Raw genomic sequence first — 21878 nt, 5'->3', positions numbered from 1 at the left:
CTCTATAACCCTTGACAGGGGTTGAGTTGGATCTCAAACAGTCAGTGATCAGGTGGACATTTCACTTTTCTTCTGTTAGAGCCCAGGAGTGAGGGGCCAAAAACCAATGCTCCAGCTCACCTCTGACTCATGTGTGACCCTGGGTGAGTCCTGTCTATCCTGGAGGCCCAGGGAGATGAAGGAGGGGGAAGAAAGCCAATTATGCTTAAACCTAACCCAGACTGTGGTCCCAATCCAGACCCTGGCCCTGACCCCAACCCATGACCCTCACCCCAACCCCACCCAGATTCTCAGGCTGATCCATACTTGCATCATGAACAGGCCCAAATCCGTTTTAGAGGGTTATTTTCTCCAGAGAGCTGCTCGGCTGTGCACTCCTGCCCACATGCCCACGGAGGGGGCCCTGCCTCCTGAGGACGCACAGGTTGCTGACTCCCACACCTCTTGCATACATCACCCAGCAGCATGGTGGGGTTTGTTTTGATTTTTTGCTAAGTTTTATTTTAATCCAAGGACTTTGATTCATACAAAATGTCATTGTAGAAACAATAGCAGAATCCAAAGTCTGGGTGATCAATATTACTCAGGCAGCAAACTCGTCAATCACAGGATTGTTTTAAAGCAGGTCCCAGTTGTGTTGCATGGTTGGGACTTCTTTTTGGGTTTTTTTTTTTTTAACACTGTTCTTAAATATAAAGTTTTGCAACAAACCTTTGATTTATATCAAATATAATTAAAAATTAACAAATGAGTACATTGTATCAAAAAGTACGAAGATATACATTTCATGCACATACTTGTATATATGTATATATGTATATATTTTACATGCACACATAACTTATTCAAACTACAGCCACTGCTTGACTGGTCCAGATGCAGACAACTGGTTAATGCATTTCAAATTTGGCAACTCACTATGAGATCTCAGTGGAAACATATGATAGCTGAGAAGAGACGATACAGAAACAAAACCCAAAGTCAGGAAAACAAGACACAGTATCTCTTCCCCCACTCCCTGTAGTTTTCACCAATTCCAGTGTCTAGAAGAATCCAGACAGACTGGTGAGGCTGTGTGGGGCTAGAACAGTGATTCTCCACCCAACATGGCCTGGGAAGCAGCTGTGGTTCTGCACAGAATGGATACATTCAAAATAACATGGGCCAGAGATGAAACATCAGTATCAAAATACACATCCTTCTGCTTTGCAACAGGAACACAGCTATCTCATGCAGAGTCTGAGATACCATTCCAGTTATTATTTCCTATTGCAGTAAAATACTCTGTAATCTTAAAGTTTCAGAGTGTTGTGCCTTCCAGTAAGGAAATTCTATAAAATGGTTTGGTCACAATCATCCTGAAACCCTAGAACAGGTGGTGGTCTTACGTGATTTATTTCTATTGAATGTGTGTCTTTTGTTGCATAGCCCTATGGGTTAACGACATCCACTCACTGGGACACACCTCCACACAGAGAAACGCACACACACATCACAGGCCAAGTTTCTTTAAGGTGAGTCATGGGGCAACAGCCAATGGGAACACTCAAATGATCCAGCAAAGAGATCATCTGACATTTCCAAACATGGAGGATGCACCAAAATCTAATCATCTAAATATTCCTTTTGTTCACGAAAACAAAGGGTCTCCCAGCATTTTATGCACAGCCTCCTAACTATGGTGTTTCCCTTTTGACAGTGGCCATGAGGTTGGATTTCCTTTTCGCTTCCCGCTTTCCCATGTCTTGTGCCACAGTGCTGGGCTTCAGATGGCTCCTACCTGAGCCTCAGTCGCCAAGCTTCTCCTTGCCCCATAGCTTCCTCCGAGTTTTGACCTCATTTCAGTCGGGGCATCCCAAGTGCCCGCATCTGCAGACACAGGCCCTACCTCCTGCCCCGATGGGTCCATCTCCACTCCCCCACCTCTCCCTCTTCCCACGACCTCTCCCTCTCTCTGGCCTTATCTGAAAAGAAACTTTCACGACAACAGATACCATGCCCCCTTTGGCAGGCATCCCGTCCCTGAGATTCAGATGTAGAACAGACTGAAAACACCCCATACAAGGACACGCTCTACACTGCTCTGTGGCTTCCCAGGAAACCCTTCCACTCGTGGGAGGAAAACAGGGAAATGGTCGCTTCGTTTCCAGCTACAACCGTCCCACTGGATGTTATATGAGTGTTCTCCATGGACACCAGCTTTCTACTTGGTTGATATTTGGAACTGGAAACAGTTCCAAGGATTCACCCACGCTTCACACAGGCTTCATGTCACCACCCCCAGGAGCCTGGCACGAGAGGGCTCGGAAGTCAGGCACTTGGTCGAGAGCAGCAGAAGCCAGGGGAGCTGGGGGGCCACCCAGGCTGGACGCAAGAGCGTCTCCTCGCACAAGCCACACACACACACACACACACACACACACACACACACACACACACCAAAGAGCTGAGAGCTTCCTACAGGTTGGATTTTTTTAAGTTCTGTTACTATTTCCTTCCCCATTTTTCTGTTTTGCTCTTCTTTCTAGATCAAGTATATGGAATTGACAAAAGAGGGAAGGGTGTTTCAATTAAAAACCAAAACCAACAGCAAGAATGTTTTCCAGATTTGGTCCCTGTCAAGGTTGACAGCATCTGGGAGAGGACAGAGAGGGTGTGAGTGTATTTCTGGTGTCCATCTGCTGTTTCAGGTACAAAGAGCCACGCCGGATGTGTTTGTGTTTGTGGGCGCCGACAAGAATGCAAGGAGCCACAGGCCGGGCTCCCAAGGCTACTACTGTTGACCATCAACTCTATCTTGTCTGGCCAGGTGTTTAAACATGCCAGGCTCCGTACCACACACTTGGATAAAGGATGGTCTCTACCAGATCCAGACCTCCTAAAAGTGGCCCCGGGCACACACCCCAGACGCTGGGAGCCATCACACAGGATTCAGACTGACAGGGTCCCACTCAGCACATGCAGCGACTTCCCGTGTAGGGTCTGTGGTATGAGACCCAGGCAGGCAGCATACAAGGGGACAGAGAGAGCCACGTCCCTCTCCGAAAGGGCTTTAGGAATTGGTCCAGCGTGAAAGAGGAGGCGGGGGGGGGAGCAGCGGGGCCTCCCCCCAGCCGGCCCCAAAGGCGGGGCCCCTCCTCCCAGGGGCTGCTGCCCCTGCCTCGGTGCCCCTGAGCGTCCCTGGGAGCCCAGCGTGGATGATAAAACTCATCGACTGGAACGCGCCCGCTGAGCAGGTGCGTGGCGGAGGCGGTGCAACTAGCACCAGTGGTCTTGGTCGGGGTGGTGGTAGCTGTGCCGAACGCGGCCGCCCGAGCTGAGTCCCAGAGTGCAGTGGTAGCCATTGGGCACGCGGCGGAGGGGGTGGGACTGGGAGGTCAGAGAGGACACATAGGAAGTCCGGGAGGAGCGGCCTGAGTTGGTGGCCACAGCCTCCTCGAAGGTAAGTGTGTCCTCGGGCTGGGTGCGGGCAGTGTCCTCACTGTCCAGACGCTGCCCCAAGTAAGGGTCAGAGCCGATCCTAGAGCCGGCGGCCAGGGGCTGGCTGAGGGGGTCTCTCTGGAGCAGAGCGTTGTGTTCGGAAAGGCCACGGCTAAGCCGGCCCGGGGAAAAGGTGGGGAGGCTGGTCTGTGCCCCAGCAAAGTGGACAGGCGAAGAGTTGGCCGTCTTGTAGGTGACACTGGGACGGGGGGTCAGCGGAGTCTGGGGGAGCTGCCTCCGCCCACCACGGCCAGGGGTGCTAGCACCGGATGTTGACAACAAGGGGCTCCCATTCACTGAACCACCACCCTACAAGAAAATAGAACAGAGCAAAAAAAAAAAAAAAAAATCAAAGTACCAGACCAGAGGCCAATGCAGGTGAGAACCATGGAGGTTGGGGGTGAGGCATGGAGAGAGGCAGGAGCCCTGGGAGGGGACCGGTAGGGTGTGTGGTGGGGCGGGGGGGAAGCCACAGGTGCCAGTAGGCCTGGGGAGGTGGTTGGGGAACAGTGGGTAACAAAGGGACAGGCACAGCTCAGGGAGAAGAGAGACCAGAGGCCAGTCCAGGGCAGCTGGGAGGGGAGGATCGGGCTGGTGGGGGAGGAATGGGGCAAGGAAGCTGGGAGCGCAGACTCGGGCCTGGGAACCAGGACATGAAGGAGGATTCGGAGCATGGTGAAGGGGGGGGCTTGTAAGGAGGGACAGTGAGGAGGGTCCTGTCTTACCGGTCTCGGGGGTCCTGGCTCCTGCCCAGCTGTTGGTGACGTGGGGTGGCTGCTGAGGCAGGGTTTGGGCTGCGAGGGCTCCCGGCCCCCAAAGCGGTCACAGGAGTAGAAACGCTGCTTCTCCGAGGAAGAGGAAGAGGGCTGCCTCCGCTCTTGGGACCGGCCCCGCTCCTGTCTGCGCTCCCTCCGGCAGCCTGTGGGCCCCTCTCCCGGGGGTGGGCCTGGCCCTGCAGCACTGCTAGGTGCTGGCCAGGAAGAGGAGAAGTCAGCACAGTGAGCCAGGTGGGTAGACAGACCCCCAGCCCAGACTCTGTCCCCAGGGCCAGCAGGGGGACCCAGGGGGAGAGCTGAGGTGCGTGAGTGATCCTGCCTGGTCCCCAGACCTGGGACTCACCGCCCCCTACTCAGGGCCATTTGGATGGTCGAGGCACAGAAAGGAATGCCTCAGGCCCTGGCCATTTGAGGGACCCCGCACGCACCGCCATCTGTGTCTGCGGACAGGCTGGGCCCCTTCTCCAAGGACTTCTGCTTCCTATCCCTGCGGCGATGGCAGCGGTGGTGGTGATGGGGCGCAGCCTGGCTGGCCGGGGCACGGTCCAGGGCAGCGCTGCAGAGATGAGCCATGTGGGGACGCTGGGGCGCCAGTGTGGAGATGGAGCGCTTCATGGGGCTGGCGTTGGGGGCCGGCTGCGGGTGGGATGTGGGTTGGCACACAGTCTGAGAGAGGGGCCTGGGGCAGGCTCCAGGGCGGCACTGAAGGCCTGGGGTTCAGGAACCACCAGGCCCCTCCCTCTCCCCGGAAAGCTCTTCCCCACCCAGGCCCACCCTTTCTCCCAGAGCACGCTGCACAAGGTGCTGTCCATCTCTGCCAGCAGGGCCCAGAGAGCTGTTGGCCTCAGTGTCCCTGGGGGACAGGGAGGATGCCAGGAAGAGGGAGGCTGCGGGCCTGGCTGGGAGAACCCTGAGGGGTGGCTGCGTGTGATGGCTCTGCTGGGCCAGGGCCATGGGGCTCCTGCCCTGGGCTGAAATCGGGACCTGCGGAAATGGGCCCTCCAAGAGGAGCTGACCCACAGCCTCCACTCGGCATCCTCAAGCTGGCCACCCCAGCAGGCCAGGGTCAGGAAGGGGAAGAGGGCAAGAGCCACCACCAATGGGAAGCAGAGACAAGTTTAGAGAATGAAGTCATTTTGAATGTGCAGAACCAGGAACCACAAAAGGAGGCAGGGACAGGGCTAGCCCCAGGCAAGCACTGAAGGTCCCAGGCCGCAGGACATGCCCCTCTAAAGCCCCTCACCATCCCAGGAAGTGAAAGCAGGGCCCCCTGACACAGCCTCAGGTCTGCAGGCCCCTCTCTGAGTCCTTGTGAATAGGCCCACAGCCCCTTGCCCGGGAGCTTCCTGCTCGGTACTCAAAGCATTCCCGAAGGAGCAGGGGACGGAGGTGGTGCCACCTCCAGCGTCCAGAGAAAGAACAGGGCAGGTCATCGCCAGAGCATCGATGGGGCAAAGGGAGGACCAAGCTGTGAGGCACCGTGTGCATGGCGGGGCGGGGGGGGGGGGGGGGGGGGGGGGTGGCGTGGGAGAGGTATGTCCTGGAGAGAGGGAAAGTCTGGGTCAGGGACCCTGGGCTGGGAGATGGAAGCCCCAGGGCCCCAACAGGAGGCTGAGCACAGGTGGGTGGTGGGGATTCTTGGCAGGCCTCAGAGGACTCTGGCTGCACCTCTTGAGACCATCCTCCCGGGAGCTCCCAACAGGGCTGACAGCGTCCAGGCTGCAGTGCAGGTAGGGAGCCTTCACGGGGGACACAAGCCCTCCCCAAGCCAGGTCTCCTCATCCCCCACTCCCCCACCCTCCCACGACCCTGACCCTCCCAGACCACCCACCTGAGTCTCTGCAGCCAGGCGGGGCATGGAGGCCGCTCGGCCCTGGCTCTCCAGTCCGGGTTGGGGCTCCCCGTCAGGACCTCTCAGGGCCACGCTCTGCATCTGGACATCCACAGCCTGGGCATATAGCAGCCCGCAGTCACACCAGCCCCCACCCCACTCTCACCTTCTCCCCCATCCTGGGCTCCCCGCCACATTCCTGCCATCTCCCACCATCCCTGTCTCACCCCAATCCTTATCTCATCCCCCATCCCCAGCCTGACTCCCCAGCCCTGGGAGCCCTCACCGGTTTTCCTGGCTGCACCACTGGGATCTCTGTAGAGTGGCCACGCTCCAGGGGTGTCCTTGCCTCATAGGGTACCTCCTGGGTCCTCTGAGTACCCCAGGAAACAGACTCCTTGATGCCACTCTCCTGGGTTTGTCTGTAGAGAAGAGAGGATTGTGCTGTTGGCTCAGAGGTCTGTGGGCCATGGAATGCCCAGCAAGGACCTGGCTGCAACCTGCCAGGAACCTATCCTGGCCCCTTCTACTCTGGGTTAGAAGCAGCCCAGATGCGTGAGGCCCTTCAGGTACAGGCTCTCAAGTGGCCACACAGCAAGGGATGCGGACCCAGGACCAGGGCTCAGAGCAGATGGGCAGAGAGGGTCCCCGGACACGAGTCCGAGGGAGGTCTGGGCCCACCGCTTCCTGGTCTAGGGACATCCAGCAGGTTCCTCGGCCCTAGACAGGGCCTCCCATGTGTAGTGGGAGCGGGGATGGTTCTGGGCAAGGACGAGGCCACAGGTGTCCAGCCCGCATGAGGCACAGGACGGACATCCTGCCTATGCTGGTGCACAGCGAGCCCCGACCACTAAGTTAGGGGCAGCTTAGTACTCAGAAGAACCTACCTGATTAACAGTCCAACACCCACAGCCAGGCTTCAAAAAAGAACGTCCAAACACATACAGATGAGGAGGAAATCAGGAGCCCTAAACACGCATGCTGTGCCCAGTCTGGTATCAGGCCCCACACCTCAGCCCTTGCTGGATGAGGCAGAGCACAGGACCCCCTCCCTGGGCTCAGCCAATGATTTCCTTTAGCCAACAGGGTGTTAGCAGACCTGGGACCCCGCTGGCCCTGAGGGGGGTGGCTGAGGGGAGCCTGCCTGCTACCACCCCCCAGCGACACACGGTGCGAGACAGGTGACTGTTATGTCACAACACTTGGTTTTGGGTGGTTCATTACCAAGAATTATTGTGGCAAGAGTTAGGGGTTAGGTAACAAGGCCGTTACCAATTTGTCTACAAAATATAGTTACTTCAGAAATCACTACTGGAGTGGAGATCTGAGAGGAAAAATGTCTTAGAGGAGTTACAAAGACTAGACACATACAGGCCATCAACAGAATGGGGTCAAAACAAATCATTTCTCAATGGGCAGTGAGGAAGCAGAGGCAGAGGCCCCTCACCGGAAAGGGAAATGGGCACGCACAATGGGAGGTGACAGTGGGGACCACCGACTGTCTAAATCCACTGACCTCAGTGCCGTCAGAGGCACCCGTGTGACGTTTCGGGAATTAGCTTTGGAGTCCGCCATGGACCGCTCCAGCAGCCGGCCTGGACTAGCTTTCAGGCAGCATCCACGGGGAACCATTTGGGAGGAGGTGGGCACAGGGTGGACAGAGAGGCCAGTCTCCCAAAGTGCTGATGGGACCTGAGGGCTCCCTGTCCTGCAGCACAGCCTACAGGGAGCCCTTCTGGGAGGGGGAGAAACCGGGAGTCCTGCCTCCTCCGTGCCCCTCGCACCCTGGCCAGGTACTCACACGGCCCCGCCGTTGCTGAGGGACGCAGAGCTCTTCTGCCGAAGGAAAACCCGGGCTCCTCGGAGCACAGCCGGCTGTGTCTGCTCCAGCGTGGCCTTCAGAGGGTGGAACAGGGACACAGGGCCCATCTGTAGAAGGGACACAGAGAAGAGGAAGAGCTCTAAGGGCAGAGACAGGTGCGCCAGAAAGCTGGCCTGACCCCACAGCATGGGTTGGTGCTTCTTCTGCCCTGCCCCAGCCCTACATAGGAGGTAGGCAGGGCCTTACTCCCAACCTGGCCTGTGAGTGACATCAGGAAAGTCATTTCACTTCTTGGAGGCTCAGTTTCCCTACCTACAAAATCTGGGGACCTCATCCAATTACAAATGGTAAAAAGATTTCATCTCATCATCAACTTGGATTGACGGGTAGAGGCTGCATGAGCCCCAGATTGAGCAGAATTCTGGGGACATTTCAGGGCTCGGGGGGGCAGAGGGGGGGCACTGATGGGTGTCTGCAACAGACAGGGGAACAGGGGATGTGGTGTGGGCATCAGATACTTCCCATCCCAAGAAGGGTGAATGTCCCTGTAAGCTCCAAACACCAGGCAACTTTCTAGACAGAGTCTACGTATGGTCCCTGATGGTTTGGCTGCATGGGAAAGTTGTTATCTTTGAAGGATGACATCAGGAAGATGGGGCCCCAAACCAGCCCAGTCAGAGTCATGAGTGGAAGAAATCATGACCCTGGACCCATCAGTTTGAATCTCTCTGGTCCCTGCCCAGGTGCAGGGTAATCAGGTTCTCCTTGCACCTCCACAAATATTCTTCAAACTTCTTTCTTCTACCACTTAAAAAAGTGGTATCTCCAGGGAACATGCCATCAGCCCCCTGTCTACTGCTCCTGAACACTAGGTCTCCAAGTCAGGAGGCCCCCAGTACCAGCAGGAGACCAGCCGCTGGAAAGCACACAGGCTGTATGGAGCCTCTGACTTTGGGGCTGGGGAGGTGAGGCTACAGTAAGAACCTCTCATCTTCCTCTTCCCGCTGTGCAATCTCCAGGGAGGGTGTGGGTTTCCTCTGTTGTCAAAACAACTGACGGGTGCCAGAGTCTGAGGTTTACTTCTTGGAAGTCCTGGAACTCGGTACCTGGGACAGGCCTCCCGTGGCCTGGTGAATCTGGTCTCTGGTGGTCTTGTTCTGTTTGTAGAAGTCAAATATCATCAGAGCTGCATACACTTTTCCTACGGTCATCTCATCGGCTGGAGGGAGAGAAAACAGAGGATGGAGTGTGGAGGAGGAAGGAGAGGTGGGGTGGGGCAAGGGAACAGCCTCCACCACAAGGACTCCTGGACATGCTCAGGAAAGGGCACAGGGCTTAGCCAAAGCTGCATCTTTGGACACTGAGCACGTGCCCTCTGCAGCTGTACTGACTCTCCACAGGGCCCTCCATCTCCTCCCAATGAAGTGGATGTAGGGTTTAATCTTTAAGCACCTCATCTCTAACTGTAGGAGTCTCCCTGCTGTTCTCTGGATTTTTTTAAGTATACACCCCCACCAGGAACGTGGGTGACTGTGGTCAACAGAATAAAGCCCAGGGCATCCCTTCCCACAGTCCCTATGCACCCACTGGTAAGACCGTTCTCCCTGCAGGTGGAAACTAAGTCTAGACTATTGACGAGGTCACCCTGGCCCAGGCCTCCTGGCTCTGCCTCTGGGAGGGACACAGAAGGGGGGTGCTCAAAGGAGAATTTCTTGCCCTCACTTACGTTTATGGGGTGGCACCAGTAAATCCAGGGTCTTCTGGGGCAGATTGGCCCACACAGAGGAAATCTCCTTCCTCAACTCTGCATCACACTGATGCTGCTTGGTGCCGGCTGGGGCAGGACAAGGGTGTGGAGGGGAAGAGAGATGTTAGGAGCTGTCTCATGGCCCCCCTGGGGGAGCCGGCAGGAAGAGGTGTGGTGTGAGGGGAAACGGGGCAAGGACAGTGCTAGGAGAAAGGGCAGAGCGGGGAGAAGCACGGCCACGGTGGCTGTCAGAGCGTCCCTAATGGGCACGCACAGAGACAGAGGCCTGTGTGCGTGGGCCCTGGGAGTGGAGAAGGGATATGGTGGCGGTCCAGCTGTTCATCCAACCGTTCAAAACTATCGAGTGAGCACCCTCCCATGCCAGGGACTATTCTAGGTGATGGACCACAAGCAAAGGGGCCGCCTTTGTGGCACCATGTGGCTTGACTCAACAAAAAAGTGGCAGTAAGTTCAAAACCTAGTGTGTTGGGTGCAGAAAAAGCTTAAGTAGGGAGGGATGAGAAATATCAGGAGGGCTGCAATTTTGGACAGGGTAGTCGGGAAAGGTCTCATGAGAAGGTGGTGTGTGTGTAAGACCCCGAAGGCAGAAAAGGACCAGGGAGTGCAAAGGCCTTGATGTGTCACACAACCAGCCAGGAAGGCAAGGCTCACTGAGCAGGGGGTGGGGGTGGGGGTGGGGGGTTGCAGGGAGCAGATGCTGAGATAGAAAGCAGCAGAGGGTGCTAAGCAGAGGGATAAAATACTCTGATTTATCTTTTTTTAGCATCAGGTTTACTATGGTATAATGTACATACAATGAAATCCACCCTTTTCAGTTATCCCATTCTATGAACTTTGGTAAATGCATAAAGCCACGCATCCACCCTCACAATCGAGACGTGGTACCTGGTACCACTGCCAAAGTCCCTCTGTGCTCGCTCTGTAGCTAACCCCTTGGCCTCCTCTCATCCCATCCCATCCCATCCGTAGTGTTTTCTGTCTCGGTTTGTTCTGCCTTCTCCAGAATGCCACACAAACAACGTCATCGGGTGTATTGGCTTTTGAGTAGGACTTCTCCACTCAGCATGGTGCATTTGAGATTCATTCCATGTTGTTGAATACATAAGTAGCCTATTTCTATTGATTGCTGAGTACTATCCTATGGTATGGATAGACCACAATTTGTTTATCCATTCACCAGCTGTGAACATTTGAGTTGCTTACATTTTGAGGTGATTATGAAAGAAAGCTGTAAACATTTGCATATATGTTTTTGTGCAGATGTATGTTTTCTTTTCTTCCCACTTAGGAGTGGGATGGCTGGGCCATACGGTAAGGAACTGCCAAGCTAGGATCACAAGAATTCCATATTACATATTCTCACCAGGACTTAATATTGTCATTTAAAAAAGTATTTTAGCCATATTAATAACCACGTAGGGTTATCTTATTATGCTTCATTTTGGATTTCTCTAATGATTAATGATATTGAGCATCTTTATAGGTGTTTATTTGCCTTCCATATATATATTTTGGTGACATGTCTATTCAAATCCTTTGCCCATTTTTATTAGGTTGTTTATTTTCTTATTACTGAGTTGTGAGAGACCTTTATCTATTCTGGAAACTGATCCTATAGCAGATACATGTTTCAAAAATATTTTCACCAATGCTTTAGCTTTGTCTTTTCATTTTCTTAAATGTCTTTTTGAAGAGCAGAAGTTTTTAATGTTGATAAAGTTCAATTTATCAATTTTTCTTTTATGGCTCATGCTTTCTGTGTCTTCAAAAATCTTTGCCAAACTCAAAATTGCCAAAATGTCTCTCCTGTGTTTCCTTCTAGAGGTTTTACAATTTTACATTTTACATTTATGTCTATGATCAATTTCAAGTTAATTTTTGTAGGAGGTAAAAGGTATGTGCTAGGGACTGAATTGTGCGCTGCCCCCATTCACATGTTGAAGCCGGAACCCTCATTATGACTGTATAAGGCCGAGAAGGAGGTAATTAGGTGAAATGAGGTCAGAAGGGTGGGACCCTGACCCAGAGAGTTAGTGTCCTTATGAGAAGAGACACCAGAAAATTCGTTCACTCTCTGTATGCACTCAAGGAAAGACCATGTGAGCACACAGTGAGAAGGTGACCACCCTACAAACCAGGAGAACAGGCCCAGGAATGAAATTTACCTTCCTGGCACCTTGATTTGGACTTTCAGCCTCCAGACTGTGAGAAATAAATTTCTATGTTTAAGCCACTCAGTTGTGGTACTTTGTTATTGGCAGCCCAAGCAGACTAAGACACTAAATGTCAAGATTTTTCCCTTTTTTGGACATATAGTTTTCTAAATTTTTCCAGTACCATTTGTTGAAAAAATTATCTTTTCTCCATTAATTGCCTTGACAACTTCATCAAAAATCCATTGGCAATGTAAGTATGAGTCTCTATTGTGTTCCACTGACCCACGTCTCTGTCCTGTCACCAACACAATATGCCTCAATTGACATGCTTTATAGAAAGTCTTTGATTCAGGTAGAGTAAGTTTTCTTTGTTCTTTTTTCAAAATTGTTTGTTACTCAAGTTCTTTTGCTTTTCTAGATACATTTTAGAATTCGTTTGTACATTTCTACCTAAAAACCTGTTGGATTTTGATTGGGTGAACATTTATTCTATTGATCAATGTGGGAAGAACTGACATCATGACAATATGGAATCTTCCAATGCATGAAGATGATGCAGTGCTTAATTTTTAGATCTTCTTTGCTTCTTTCAATGTTTTGAAATTTGCAACATACAGATCTCACATATATACTTTTTAGAGTTATCCAGCAACAAAGAAGTACTTCATGTTTTTGGTGTGATTTTAATGGAACTTTTTCCCATTTCAATTGTTAACTGCTAATATATAGGAATACATTTGCTTCTTGCACATTGACCTTGTATCCTGTGACCTTGCTCTATACTTGTGGATGGTTTTAGTAACTTTTTTTAATAGCTTAAAACAACAGAAATTTATTATCTCAGTTCTGGAGGCCAGAAGCTCAAAATCAAGGTGTCAGCATGACTATGCCTCCTCCAAATGTTCTAGTGAAGAATTCTTCCTTGCCCGTTTCTACATGTTGGTGGCTCCCAGCCATCCTTGGCATTCCTTGGCCTGTAGATGCCTCCATTTTATTCACTTTTTCTTAGAGTCTTTCAGATTTTCTCCATATATAATCATGTCAATTGTGAATACAGGAAGTTTTATTTCTTCCTTTCCAATTGGTATGCCTCCTATTTATTTTTCTTAACTTATTACAATGGCTAGGACCTAAAGTATGATGTTGAACAAGAATGGTGACATTAGACATCCTTCCTTTGTTCTTGATCTTAGGGGAAAAGGAGTTAGTCTTTCTTTGTTAAGTGTGTGATTTGCTGAAGGTTTTTCATAGATATCCTTGATCAGATTGAGGGGGCTTCCTTCGGTTTCTACTCTATGCAGAATTTTTAAAATCATGAGTTTTTGTGAAATGCTTTTTCTGCATCTATTGAGATGATCATATAGTTTTACTTCTTTGATATATTAAATTATATTGATTGATTTTTTATACTTGAACTCAACTTGCATTCCTGGGATAAACCCTACTTTTGTCATCAAGCAAATAGATATATATAGCCAGACTCAGTCTGAGAAAATTGTGTTGAATATTTTTGTGTCTATAGTCATGAGGGATATTGATCTGTCACTTTCTTTTCCTATAATGTCTTTGTCTCATCTTGGTATCAGAGTAATGTAAGCATAATATGGTAAGTTGAGAAATATCCTCTTTTTCTCTATTTTCTGGAAGAGTTTATATAGAGCTGGTATTATTTCCCCCTTAAATGTTTGGTAGACTTCACCTATGGAGCTAACTGGGCTGGGGATTTTCTTTGTTGGAAGGCTTTTAACTATAATTTAATTTCTTTAATAACTATAGTGCTACTCAGATTATCTCTTCCTTTTTTTAACCCACTCAGGTTATCCATTCTTGAATGAGCTTGATAGTTGGTGTCAAGGAATTTTTCCATTTCATTTAAGTTGTTGAAGTTATTGACAGAAAGTTGTTCATAAAATTTCCTTGTTATCCATTTAATGGCAGCAGGACCTGTAGTGGTGTTCTCTCTTTCATTCCTTATATTGGTTATTTTTATCTCTTTTTTTCTTGATTGGTCTAGCCAGAGGTTTATTAATTTTATCGGTTTGGTTTTTAACATGATCATTCTAGCTGTTATGTTGAAGGCAGACAAGAACAGAGGCAGACCAGTCGGAAGCTACTGTAACAACCTAGTCAAGACCCAAGAGAGAGTGGCTTGGACCAGGAGCTGGCAGTGGGAGAAGACAAAGAAGTGACCATATTCTGGTATATTATGAAGGTGGAGTCAAGAGATAGGACAAGAGATCATATATGGATCAAAATTGGGAAAAGGATTAAAAAAAAAAAAAAGAAAGAGGAGGTAAGAATGACTCCAGAGGTTTTTGTCTTGAGTGACTAACTGGAAGAACAGAGTTTCCACTGATGGAGACGGGAAAGACCATGGGGAACACGTGGCAATCAACTTTGGGCAAGTGAACTTTGGAATGCTTACTGGGCCTCCAAGTGGAGACAGTAAAAATTCACATGAGAATGCAGAATGCAGGTCTGGAGTTCAGGAGGCCTGCACTAAAAACACAAAGTTGGAAGTCCCAGTATTTACAGCCATGAAAATAGGTGGAATGACAAACGTGGCAAAGAGAACAGTCTGAGGGGCACAGTGACATTCAGAGGGTGGGAGACATGAGAAAACAGAACAGGAAACATCAAAGGGATTCAAAAAGAAGGACATGACAACTGAGGAAAGGCTGAGCTGTGGATAGGTAAGATAAGGACCGAGCACACAGAGGTCGCTGAACAGCTTAGCAAGAGCGGCTCCAGCAGCATTGCAGTGGAAACCCACCTGCAGACCAAACAAGAGAGACCAGACAGACCATACAGACCAGTCTCTCAAGGAGTTGGTCGTGAGGAGGGGAAGAATAAACATAGGGAAGCCAATGGAGGGAGAAGAAAACCTTTTAAAGATGGGAGAGATCATAGCTTGTTTATATGTTGATACAAAGAATTCAATAGGGAGGAAAAAATTGACAGGGCAAGAAGCAGGGTGCAGAATTTCTAGCATGACATCTTTGGGTAGATGATGAGAACGGGACCTAGAGTGCAAGGGGGGGCAGGGTACGGGACTGGCCTTGACTCATCCACTACAAACGAAATGGCTGAGCTCAAGGGCACGAGTGCAGCCAGGAGGGTGGTGTGGGGGCAGGGACAGTGCAGATCCCCTCTGGTGGCTCTAATTTTTCTAATTTTCACAGGAGGGTGAAGGTGGAAAGGATACACTGGAGGTCTATTCTCTCCTAGGTTTGGCACAGGCTACGCAGTCCTGTCAGCTCAGGAGAGGACCTGACCGGGCCCGCGGTCACTATGGGGAGCGGACAGAAGGCACACAGACGCTGCACCCTGGAAGGATGCTACCTCATGTGAACCTATGTTCTGCCGCCACATGCTCTAGCTCTGGGTCACCTGGACAGGTCATTTAACCTGCACCTCAGCTCCCGCACATGAAAATGGGATCGTTACAATGCTCAGAGGCAGGGCGGTTATCAGGGGATAAGGTCAGGCCCAACAGAGGCGCCATGGGCAGCTGTCCTTGGTCGCCTCCAGACAAGCCTCCTCACGCCCCTTCCCTGCACACCCACCTGGGGGTGGCTCTGGAGTGAGACCGCCCGGTCCTGGCTTGGTGCCCTCCCCAGATGCTGCCTTGCTCACCTGGAGCCAGCTTGATCTCCAGTGCAGTCCGAATGAGGGCCATCAGCGTGGACGTGAAGTGGACAGTCATGTCCTCATTGGAGATGGGCATGTTCATGCGAACCAGGCGCTAGGGACAAGGGGAGCAGGTCAGGGCCAGGCCTACCAGGGTCCCTCCACCACAGGACTACAAGGTGCTGGAGGCCCCTAGAGGCTGGGCTTCACCTCCTGGGGGTGGCTTCTGCAGGTGCCCAGGCAAAGTTGGGTGGCTGGGAGTTTTGCCAGCATTCACACTCACCCTTGGACCGCCCCCCCGCCCCATTGGCGCTGAGTCTTCTCCTAGCTGTGGAAAAACAGAAGTCCAGGTAAAGACTGCAGCATAGCACCAAGCCAGAAGCCTGGATCCCTCTGAAAGAACAGGCACATGCTTAGCCAGAAGGACCCCTGCCCAAGGCTGGAATAAGGGGCGTGGGGCCTGGGCTGAAGAGGGAGGGATCTGGGCTGCAGAACTGAGGCTGGGGCACCCTGGGATGGCCCACAGACAGCAGGGAAGACCCCTGTCCTTACAGCTCTGCCCAATGTCATCTCCTCCACCGGCAGCCTGGAGCACTGGACAAGGGGTGGGTCAGCCAAGAGCACAGCTCTGAGCCCAAGCTCCCAGTGAGGCATCCCCTCACCCCAGGAAGGCTTCTGCCTCTCACCACCCAGCCACAGGGCCTGGCAGAGGCGGCCAGCACCTTCCAGTCAGAAGGACCCAGAACAGATGGTACTGCACAGGGCCAGCGTGAAGGCTGCTAGGGAGAGGCTCAGGGCCATCGCACAGGAGTAAAAGTACTCTGGACCAGACTGGGGGCAGTGCCCTGCTGCTTTGCTCCCTGTTTCCCCATCAGGTGAACAGCCCCTTTCCTCTCCTCGTTTTTCAAGGACAGAACAGCGGGAGACAGATGTGTGTCTGTACCACAGACCTCCGGGTATAGGCAGCAGCTGCCCAGAGCCTGAGGCTCTGAGAACTTAGGTGATGTCCAGGAAGGAAAGTACCCTTGGTGTGTCTGGAACGGTCTCAGCATGGGGGCTCACCTAGCTGACCAGGTAGAGCCCTAGGGGCACCGTGACCCACCTGTCTTCTCCCAGCAGTCTCTTGTCATCTACCATAAGACAGAGCTAGAGATGGGGGCACCGGGCCCCTCCCCGGGTTGTGCCTGTCCTCGGCCAAGCCCACATCCCATGACACAGCAGCCTCTCTTCCCCTCTTGGAGGGCCCCCAGCCCTGCCCCCAGTGTCTGGGCCCTAAATCCAATCCTCAGCCTAGTAGAGATTGGGTGGCTAAAGACACGAGCCCAGACTCTGCCCCCCTGAATGCTGGCAAAGCCCCACCTGGCACATCCAATCGTGGTCCCAGGACCTCACACATCACCTTTGTGACGCACACCAGGAAAATCGGCTTTCCAGAGCACAGTGTCCCTGTAGACCAGCACCGATGACAGTAAGAGAGGCAGAGGGATTCCTCTCCAGGGAAGTCAGGGAGTCGGGTACCAGCGTGAAGGAGGAGCAAGCAGGTGATTTCCAAGAGAAGAGAGCTCTGTCCAGGGCACCTTCACCAGAGGCTCTCTTCTGCCTGTCCAGGCCCTAGAAGGGCGGGGATCTCAGGAAGCGGCAGAAGGACAAGGCCAGGGTAAACAGACAGGCATCTCTGCCCTGGGCCTAGACCCTCCTGGTCATAGCACTCTGAGCATCTCCTGGACCCTCCCCAGCTCCCCAAGCCCATCCATTCCTACCCACCCTGAGGCCTCCCCTGGTCTATTCATGACCAGAACCTTGGAACTGGCCAGCACAGCTGGGGAGGGGCCCTGAAGGCTGGCCCATCAGAGCCCTGCATGCCCAGCCTGGCCCCAGGTATCAGTGTGGACAGAACTCTCCTTCTTGGGAACAAAGCTACAGTCTCGCATGCAGGCCTCAGGCAGGCGCAACATGCATGCCAGGCAGGGGAGGGCTGAGGAAGACGGCAGAGGCATCTGCCGATGGCTTGAAGGAGCCACTTAGCTTCCAGAGGCTGTGCTGAGCCAGGTGACAGAGGCAGGCCCAGATTGAGAGCACAGAGACAGACATCGTGGACAGAACCAGAGAAAGCTCTGCTGGGAAGCTCGCTCAGAGAGAGGGCGGTGGCAGAGATGCTCCAGACACATGCTGGTTGAGCCGCAGAACTCGGGCTGGCTCTGTTTTCTGGGAGCAATGGGAGCTGCAGGAGGGCTCTCGGTGCGGGGCGACGGGTGGCGGGTGGTGCTGAAGGGATGGAAGGTGCCTACACACCAAAGGGCACATGGGGCAGGTGGGAGCAGGCTTGGGGCTGGGCCCTGTGACCTGCTCGCCCCCCAAGGAGGGAGGCCTGGAGATGTCCTTCAGTTTACCCCCTCCTTGCCGCTCAGCCTCCTGGGCTCCTCAGCGATGGAGGGAGGAGGCATGGGACTACCTGTCCTTACCCTGGAGCAGTCTCTGAAGCCCCAGGAATGACAGCAGAACGCCTCTCCCTGGCATCCTTTCCTTCTTAATGCCACAGTGCCTCCTTCCCGCTGTGGAACTTACAAAGCCCTGGGGATGCTGCCTCCCCAGGCTGACGCAGCCCAGACCTGGGGAAGTTCTGCATGTGCGGAGCTGGGTGTGGGTTCCTCAGAAGTGCCAGAGGCCCTGCAGGCCCCTATTACCCCAGGCTCAGACCCAAAGGGCTGGATAACTTCACCCTCATCGGGTGCTTATGGGACAGAGAAGCTGAGTGCGGTCCTGAGCCCAGAACAAAAACAGCTTCTGTCAAAAAGGTGGTCTGTCCCCTCATTTCCAGGAAAGAGAAGGAAAGGAAAAAAGGCAGGTGGAGGGCTCCGGCTCCGTCTTCCTGAGCCTCTCAGGGGCTCTCAGAGGGGGCAGACCTGCGGGCACAAGGGGCGGGTGCAGACACCATCATGGTATCTGTGTCCCTCTGTCTGGGAAGGTAGAGGACATGGTTGGAGCAGAGAAAAGGAAGAAACGGTGAGACAGCAGAGCGGCAGACAGACAGACAGACGGATAAGCCCCGAGAGGAGACGGGAGACCAGCCCCAGCACAGCCAGCCTCGGGGTGCAGGGTCGGGGTCTACCTTGTATGCAACTCGAGCAGGGCATTTCTTCCCCAGCCCCAGGGGTGGGGACATGTGTTTCAGCATCTCAAACATGTCATTGTAACTGATGCGCCCACTGGAGACCCGGCCCAGAGAGGCAGAGGCAGGGTGGGGTCCACAGGAAGGGGTGCGGCAGGAGGGGGGCGGGGGGAGGAAGCAGACAAGAAAACAGATCCAGTTAACCAGCGTCAGATTACATGCCAAAAGTCAAAATACGTAAAATGAGGGACTTTTCTGCTTGACTCAATCCCCTCTTTGCCCCTCCCAGCCTCACCTCCACACTCCAGCCCCACGCAGGGCAGCGGGCAGGGGTGACATCTGAGCTAATGAACATGGAGGGATGAGGAAGGGCTGCATCGGGGCGGCTTTGGGTTGTCAACTTCTGATTTTACACTTTTAGAAACCACAGATAATGCCAAATCAGAAAAGAGCTGTTTCACCATGCCGGGAGAGCCGGCAGACAGAATTATGTGACCGATGAGGCCGGCCTGAGAACCACGGCAGAAACATAGCTTTCCTTAATGCTCAATTTGCTTCCAAGTTAGCCTAGAGGCTAAAGAAGTGGAGAAAACTCTAAAACAAGCCAGAAAACTAGAGCTGGGGGAGCCCCGAGGCTCTAGAGACAAACTTGACGGGTGAGTCCTGCTCCAAGCCCAGAGACGCCCGAGGCCGCCCAGGGCAGGGCTGCTGCTGGGAGTCAGGGCTGGGCAGGAAATGGGAGACCGCGGGGGGGGGGGGGGGGGGGGGGGGGGGGGGGGGGGGGGGGGGGGGGGCGTGGGGGGCAGCTGGGGTGGGATGTGGCTTGGAGCCACTCTTGCACCCTCCTGTCCACACCAGGGACAGGGCTGGGCCCAACACACGGGACAAGGCTCCAGATCCAGGGAGGTGTCTGGGGGCCGATGACTGTGTCTTCCCGAGGTAGGCAGGCCACCAGGCCTGCAGCCTCACCTCCACCCCTGGGGACACCTGCCTGTGGGACCTGCTTGGGGTCCCAGAGACGAGGTCGGGTTCAGGCCACCCAGGAGAGAAAGGGAACAGCTTTTTCCTGGCAGGCACTTCTGCCCCAGGGCCTGGCCCTCCTCCCAGGGTTCCCAGCCTTGGCTGAGTGGATCGATCCAGAGGTGAAGCAGGAGGGCCCGTCTTTGGGCCTCCACTGCCTCTGTCCTCGCCTCCCTCAGGGACCAGAAACCCCTCGGTTGTCAGGCTCTTCGCTCCTCCTGGTCTGCTTGTGCCCATGCTCTCCTCCCCTGGGGCCCTTGGCCTCCAGCCTGTCTGACCGTTAGCCCACCCTGAGAGCCTGGAGGCAAAGCCGGGCAGACGGCTGCTTCCTTGGGCACAGGCTGGACCTGGCCCCCAGCTCCCACCCAGCAGCCGGCCCCTGCCCTCCAGGCCCAGCCAGAAAGCTTCGTGTGCACTGCCTCAGAAGGCTGCCTCTCCCCAGCCAGCTGGAGGGGTCGGGAGATCAGATGGGGGACCAAAGCGTCCAGGAGGTCGGAGTGCGGGGCAGGGCAGGACAGGAGGAAAGAGAGGTGAGGTGTCGTCATTCCCAAACCAGGCAGGGAGTGTGTGCTGTGTTTGCGTTTCGGGCAGGGAAGAGTATGTCGGATGGAGGCTCTGAAGTTGCAAACCTTGTAGGCCAACCTACGAGGGCAGTTCTTCCCTAAGCCAACGGGTGGCGCAATACAACGCAACAAACTGTACATATCCTTATAATGAATCCGGCAACTGGAAAGGAAATGTCACAGGTTATGGCAACCAAGGCACGATGAGCCCATCCCGCCCGCCCACCCAGCCTGCGACAGGAAGAGGAGCCCGGCGGCTGGACAGGCAGCTCCCTGCAGGGAACCCTGGGGCTCAGAAAGCCCCAGGAGGCATGGCAATCCCAAGACCATTTCCAGAGCCTGATGCAGGCAGGAGACACACCATACAGAACAAGTGCTGGCCCCTGTCCCAAGCCCCCACTGTGCACACACTGAAACCATTGGTCCGTCTCTCCCCGGGCCTTGTTCACCCACCCTCTCTGGCAGCCCCTACTCTTGCTCCCTGAGTGCCTGAGACCCCACGCCTGGCTCTCCTGACTGTCTCTACCTCCTGAATCTCCTGGAATCTGCTGGTCCAGCTAAGGACCCCCTAGTCCCAGGGTGGGCACCCTGGCCAACACGGACGTTTCTCTTTCCTGTCCAATCAGCTCCAAATTACTTCTGGAAAAGAGGGAAGAAAGAGGAAGCCCCACTTTGGCCTCACCCAAGGTGCTTGCTAACTCACTGGACCTAAAGGATCATCACGAAGGGTCTGGAAGCATGGTGAAGCCCCCAGCCCCAACAATCACCCAACCCAATTCACAGCCTGTTCTTTGGCTCATCTTCTCTCTTCCACCATCGAATCCCTCAGATGGCACCAGATGGAAAGTGGGGGCACCATACTGTCACTCCAATGCAAAAAACTGTCCTCGCTGTCTATAAAGCAAAGTCAAAGCTCCTTGTTTATCCCAAATTTCAAGACCTTCTCAACCTGTCCCAGCCACCCTTCCAGCCCCTTTGCAATGCATTCTCTTCTCCATCAGACACAATCAGACCCCCTTCCCTTCAGCCCTGGCCCCAACCTCTTCTCTAGAGCTCAATCCATCCTGCCCTCTTCAGTTTGGCTCAAATGCCACCTCCTCTGACTCACCAGCCAGATGGGGTTTCTCCCTCCTCAGACACCCCGGGCTCACACTACGGCTCCTCTGTTCTCCCACAGTCCCGTTGGACTCAGCATCCTGAGAGCACATGCTTGCTTCACCTACACACCCCTGGTCCCCAGCACACGGCGGATGCTCAGGAATGTTGACTGGGCGGATGGATGAACACAAAGATGAGTAGACAGATTGCTTACAGGTGTGACTGTGATTCTCCTCTCGACTCTCTACCCTTCTCCAAGTGAGGCAACAGTGAGGATGGGAGAAGGCGGCACCAGAAAGCAACAAGCCCACGCCTTCTTCATCTCCCCACAGCATGCATGTGCACACGCACACGCACATGCACACATACATACCCATGCACACCTGTGTTCACACACATGTACACACACAAGCACGCATGCCCGTGTACACCCATGCACACGTGCATTCACACACGTGTGCACACAAGCACACACATGTGCAAACATGCACTGCACTCACACATTTGCACATGATCACATGTGTGCACGCTCATACACGTACACACAAACCATGTGCATGTGTGCACATGCACACACACATGCCACATGTGTACACAGACCTGTCCACATGTGCAAACATGCACT

General features: G+C 53.5%; 1 protein-coding gene across 9 annotated transcripts in view; it reads right to left on the bottom strand.

Moving 5' to 3' along the window:
• Positions 1-475: 475 nt before the first annotated feature.
• The window catches only part of CACNA1B (calcium voltage-gated channel subunit alpha1 B), a 186446-nt gene continuing 165043 nt past the window's right edge, over positions 476-21878 (bottom strand). For 8 of the 9 annotated variants that reach the window (XM_032398848.1, XM_032398851.1, XM_032398850.1 and 5 more), the window contains 10 exons: positions 18573-18669; positions 15470-15578; positions 9636-9743; positions 9016-9128; positions 7889-8016; positions 6374-6509; positions 6088-6204; positions 4685-4892; positions 4206-4450; positions 476-3789 (listed from right to left, as the gene is read on the bottom strand). In XM_032398848.1, the coding sequence (XP_032254739.1) occupies positions 3259-3789; positions 4206-4450; positions 4685-4892; positions 6088-6204; positions 6374-6509; positions 7889-8016; positions 9016-9128; positions 9636-9743; positions 15470-15578; positions 18573-18669 (1792 nt within the window). In that variant the 3' untranslated portion in view covers positions 476-3258. The remainder of the gene's footprint in view (positions 3790-4205; positions 4451-4684; positions 4893-6087; positions 6205-6373; positions 6510-7888; positions 8017-9015; positions 9129-9635; positions 9744-15469; positions 15579-18572; positions 18670-21878) is intronic. The other variant, XM_032398856.1, reaches the window with a different exon arrangement.

Source organism: Phoca vitulina, unplaced genomic scaffold (assembly GCF_004348235.1).
Source record: "Phoca vitulina isolate PV1807 unplaced genomic scaffold, GSC_HSeal_1.0 scaffold121, whole genome shotgun sequence".
Taxonomy (NCBI): Eukaryota; Metazoa; Chordata; class Mammalia; order Carnivora; family Phocidae; genus Phoca; species Phoca vitulina.
Note: the sequence above shows the minus strand (reverse complement) of the source record. Positions and strands in the feature narration are given on the sequence as shown.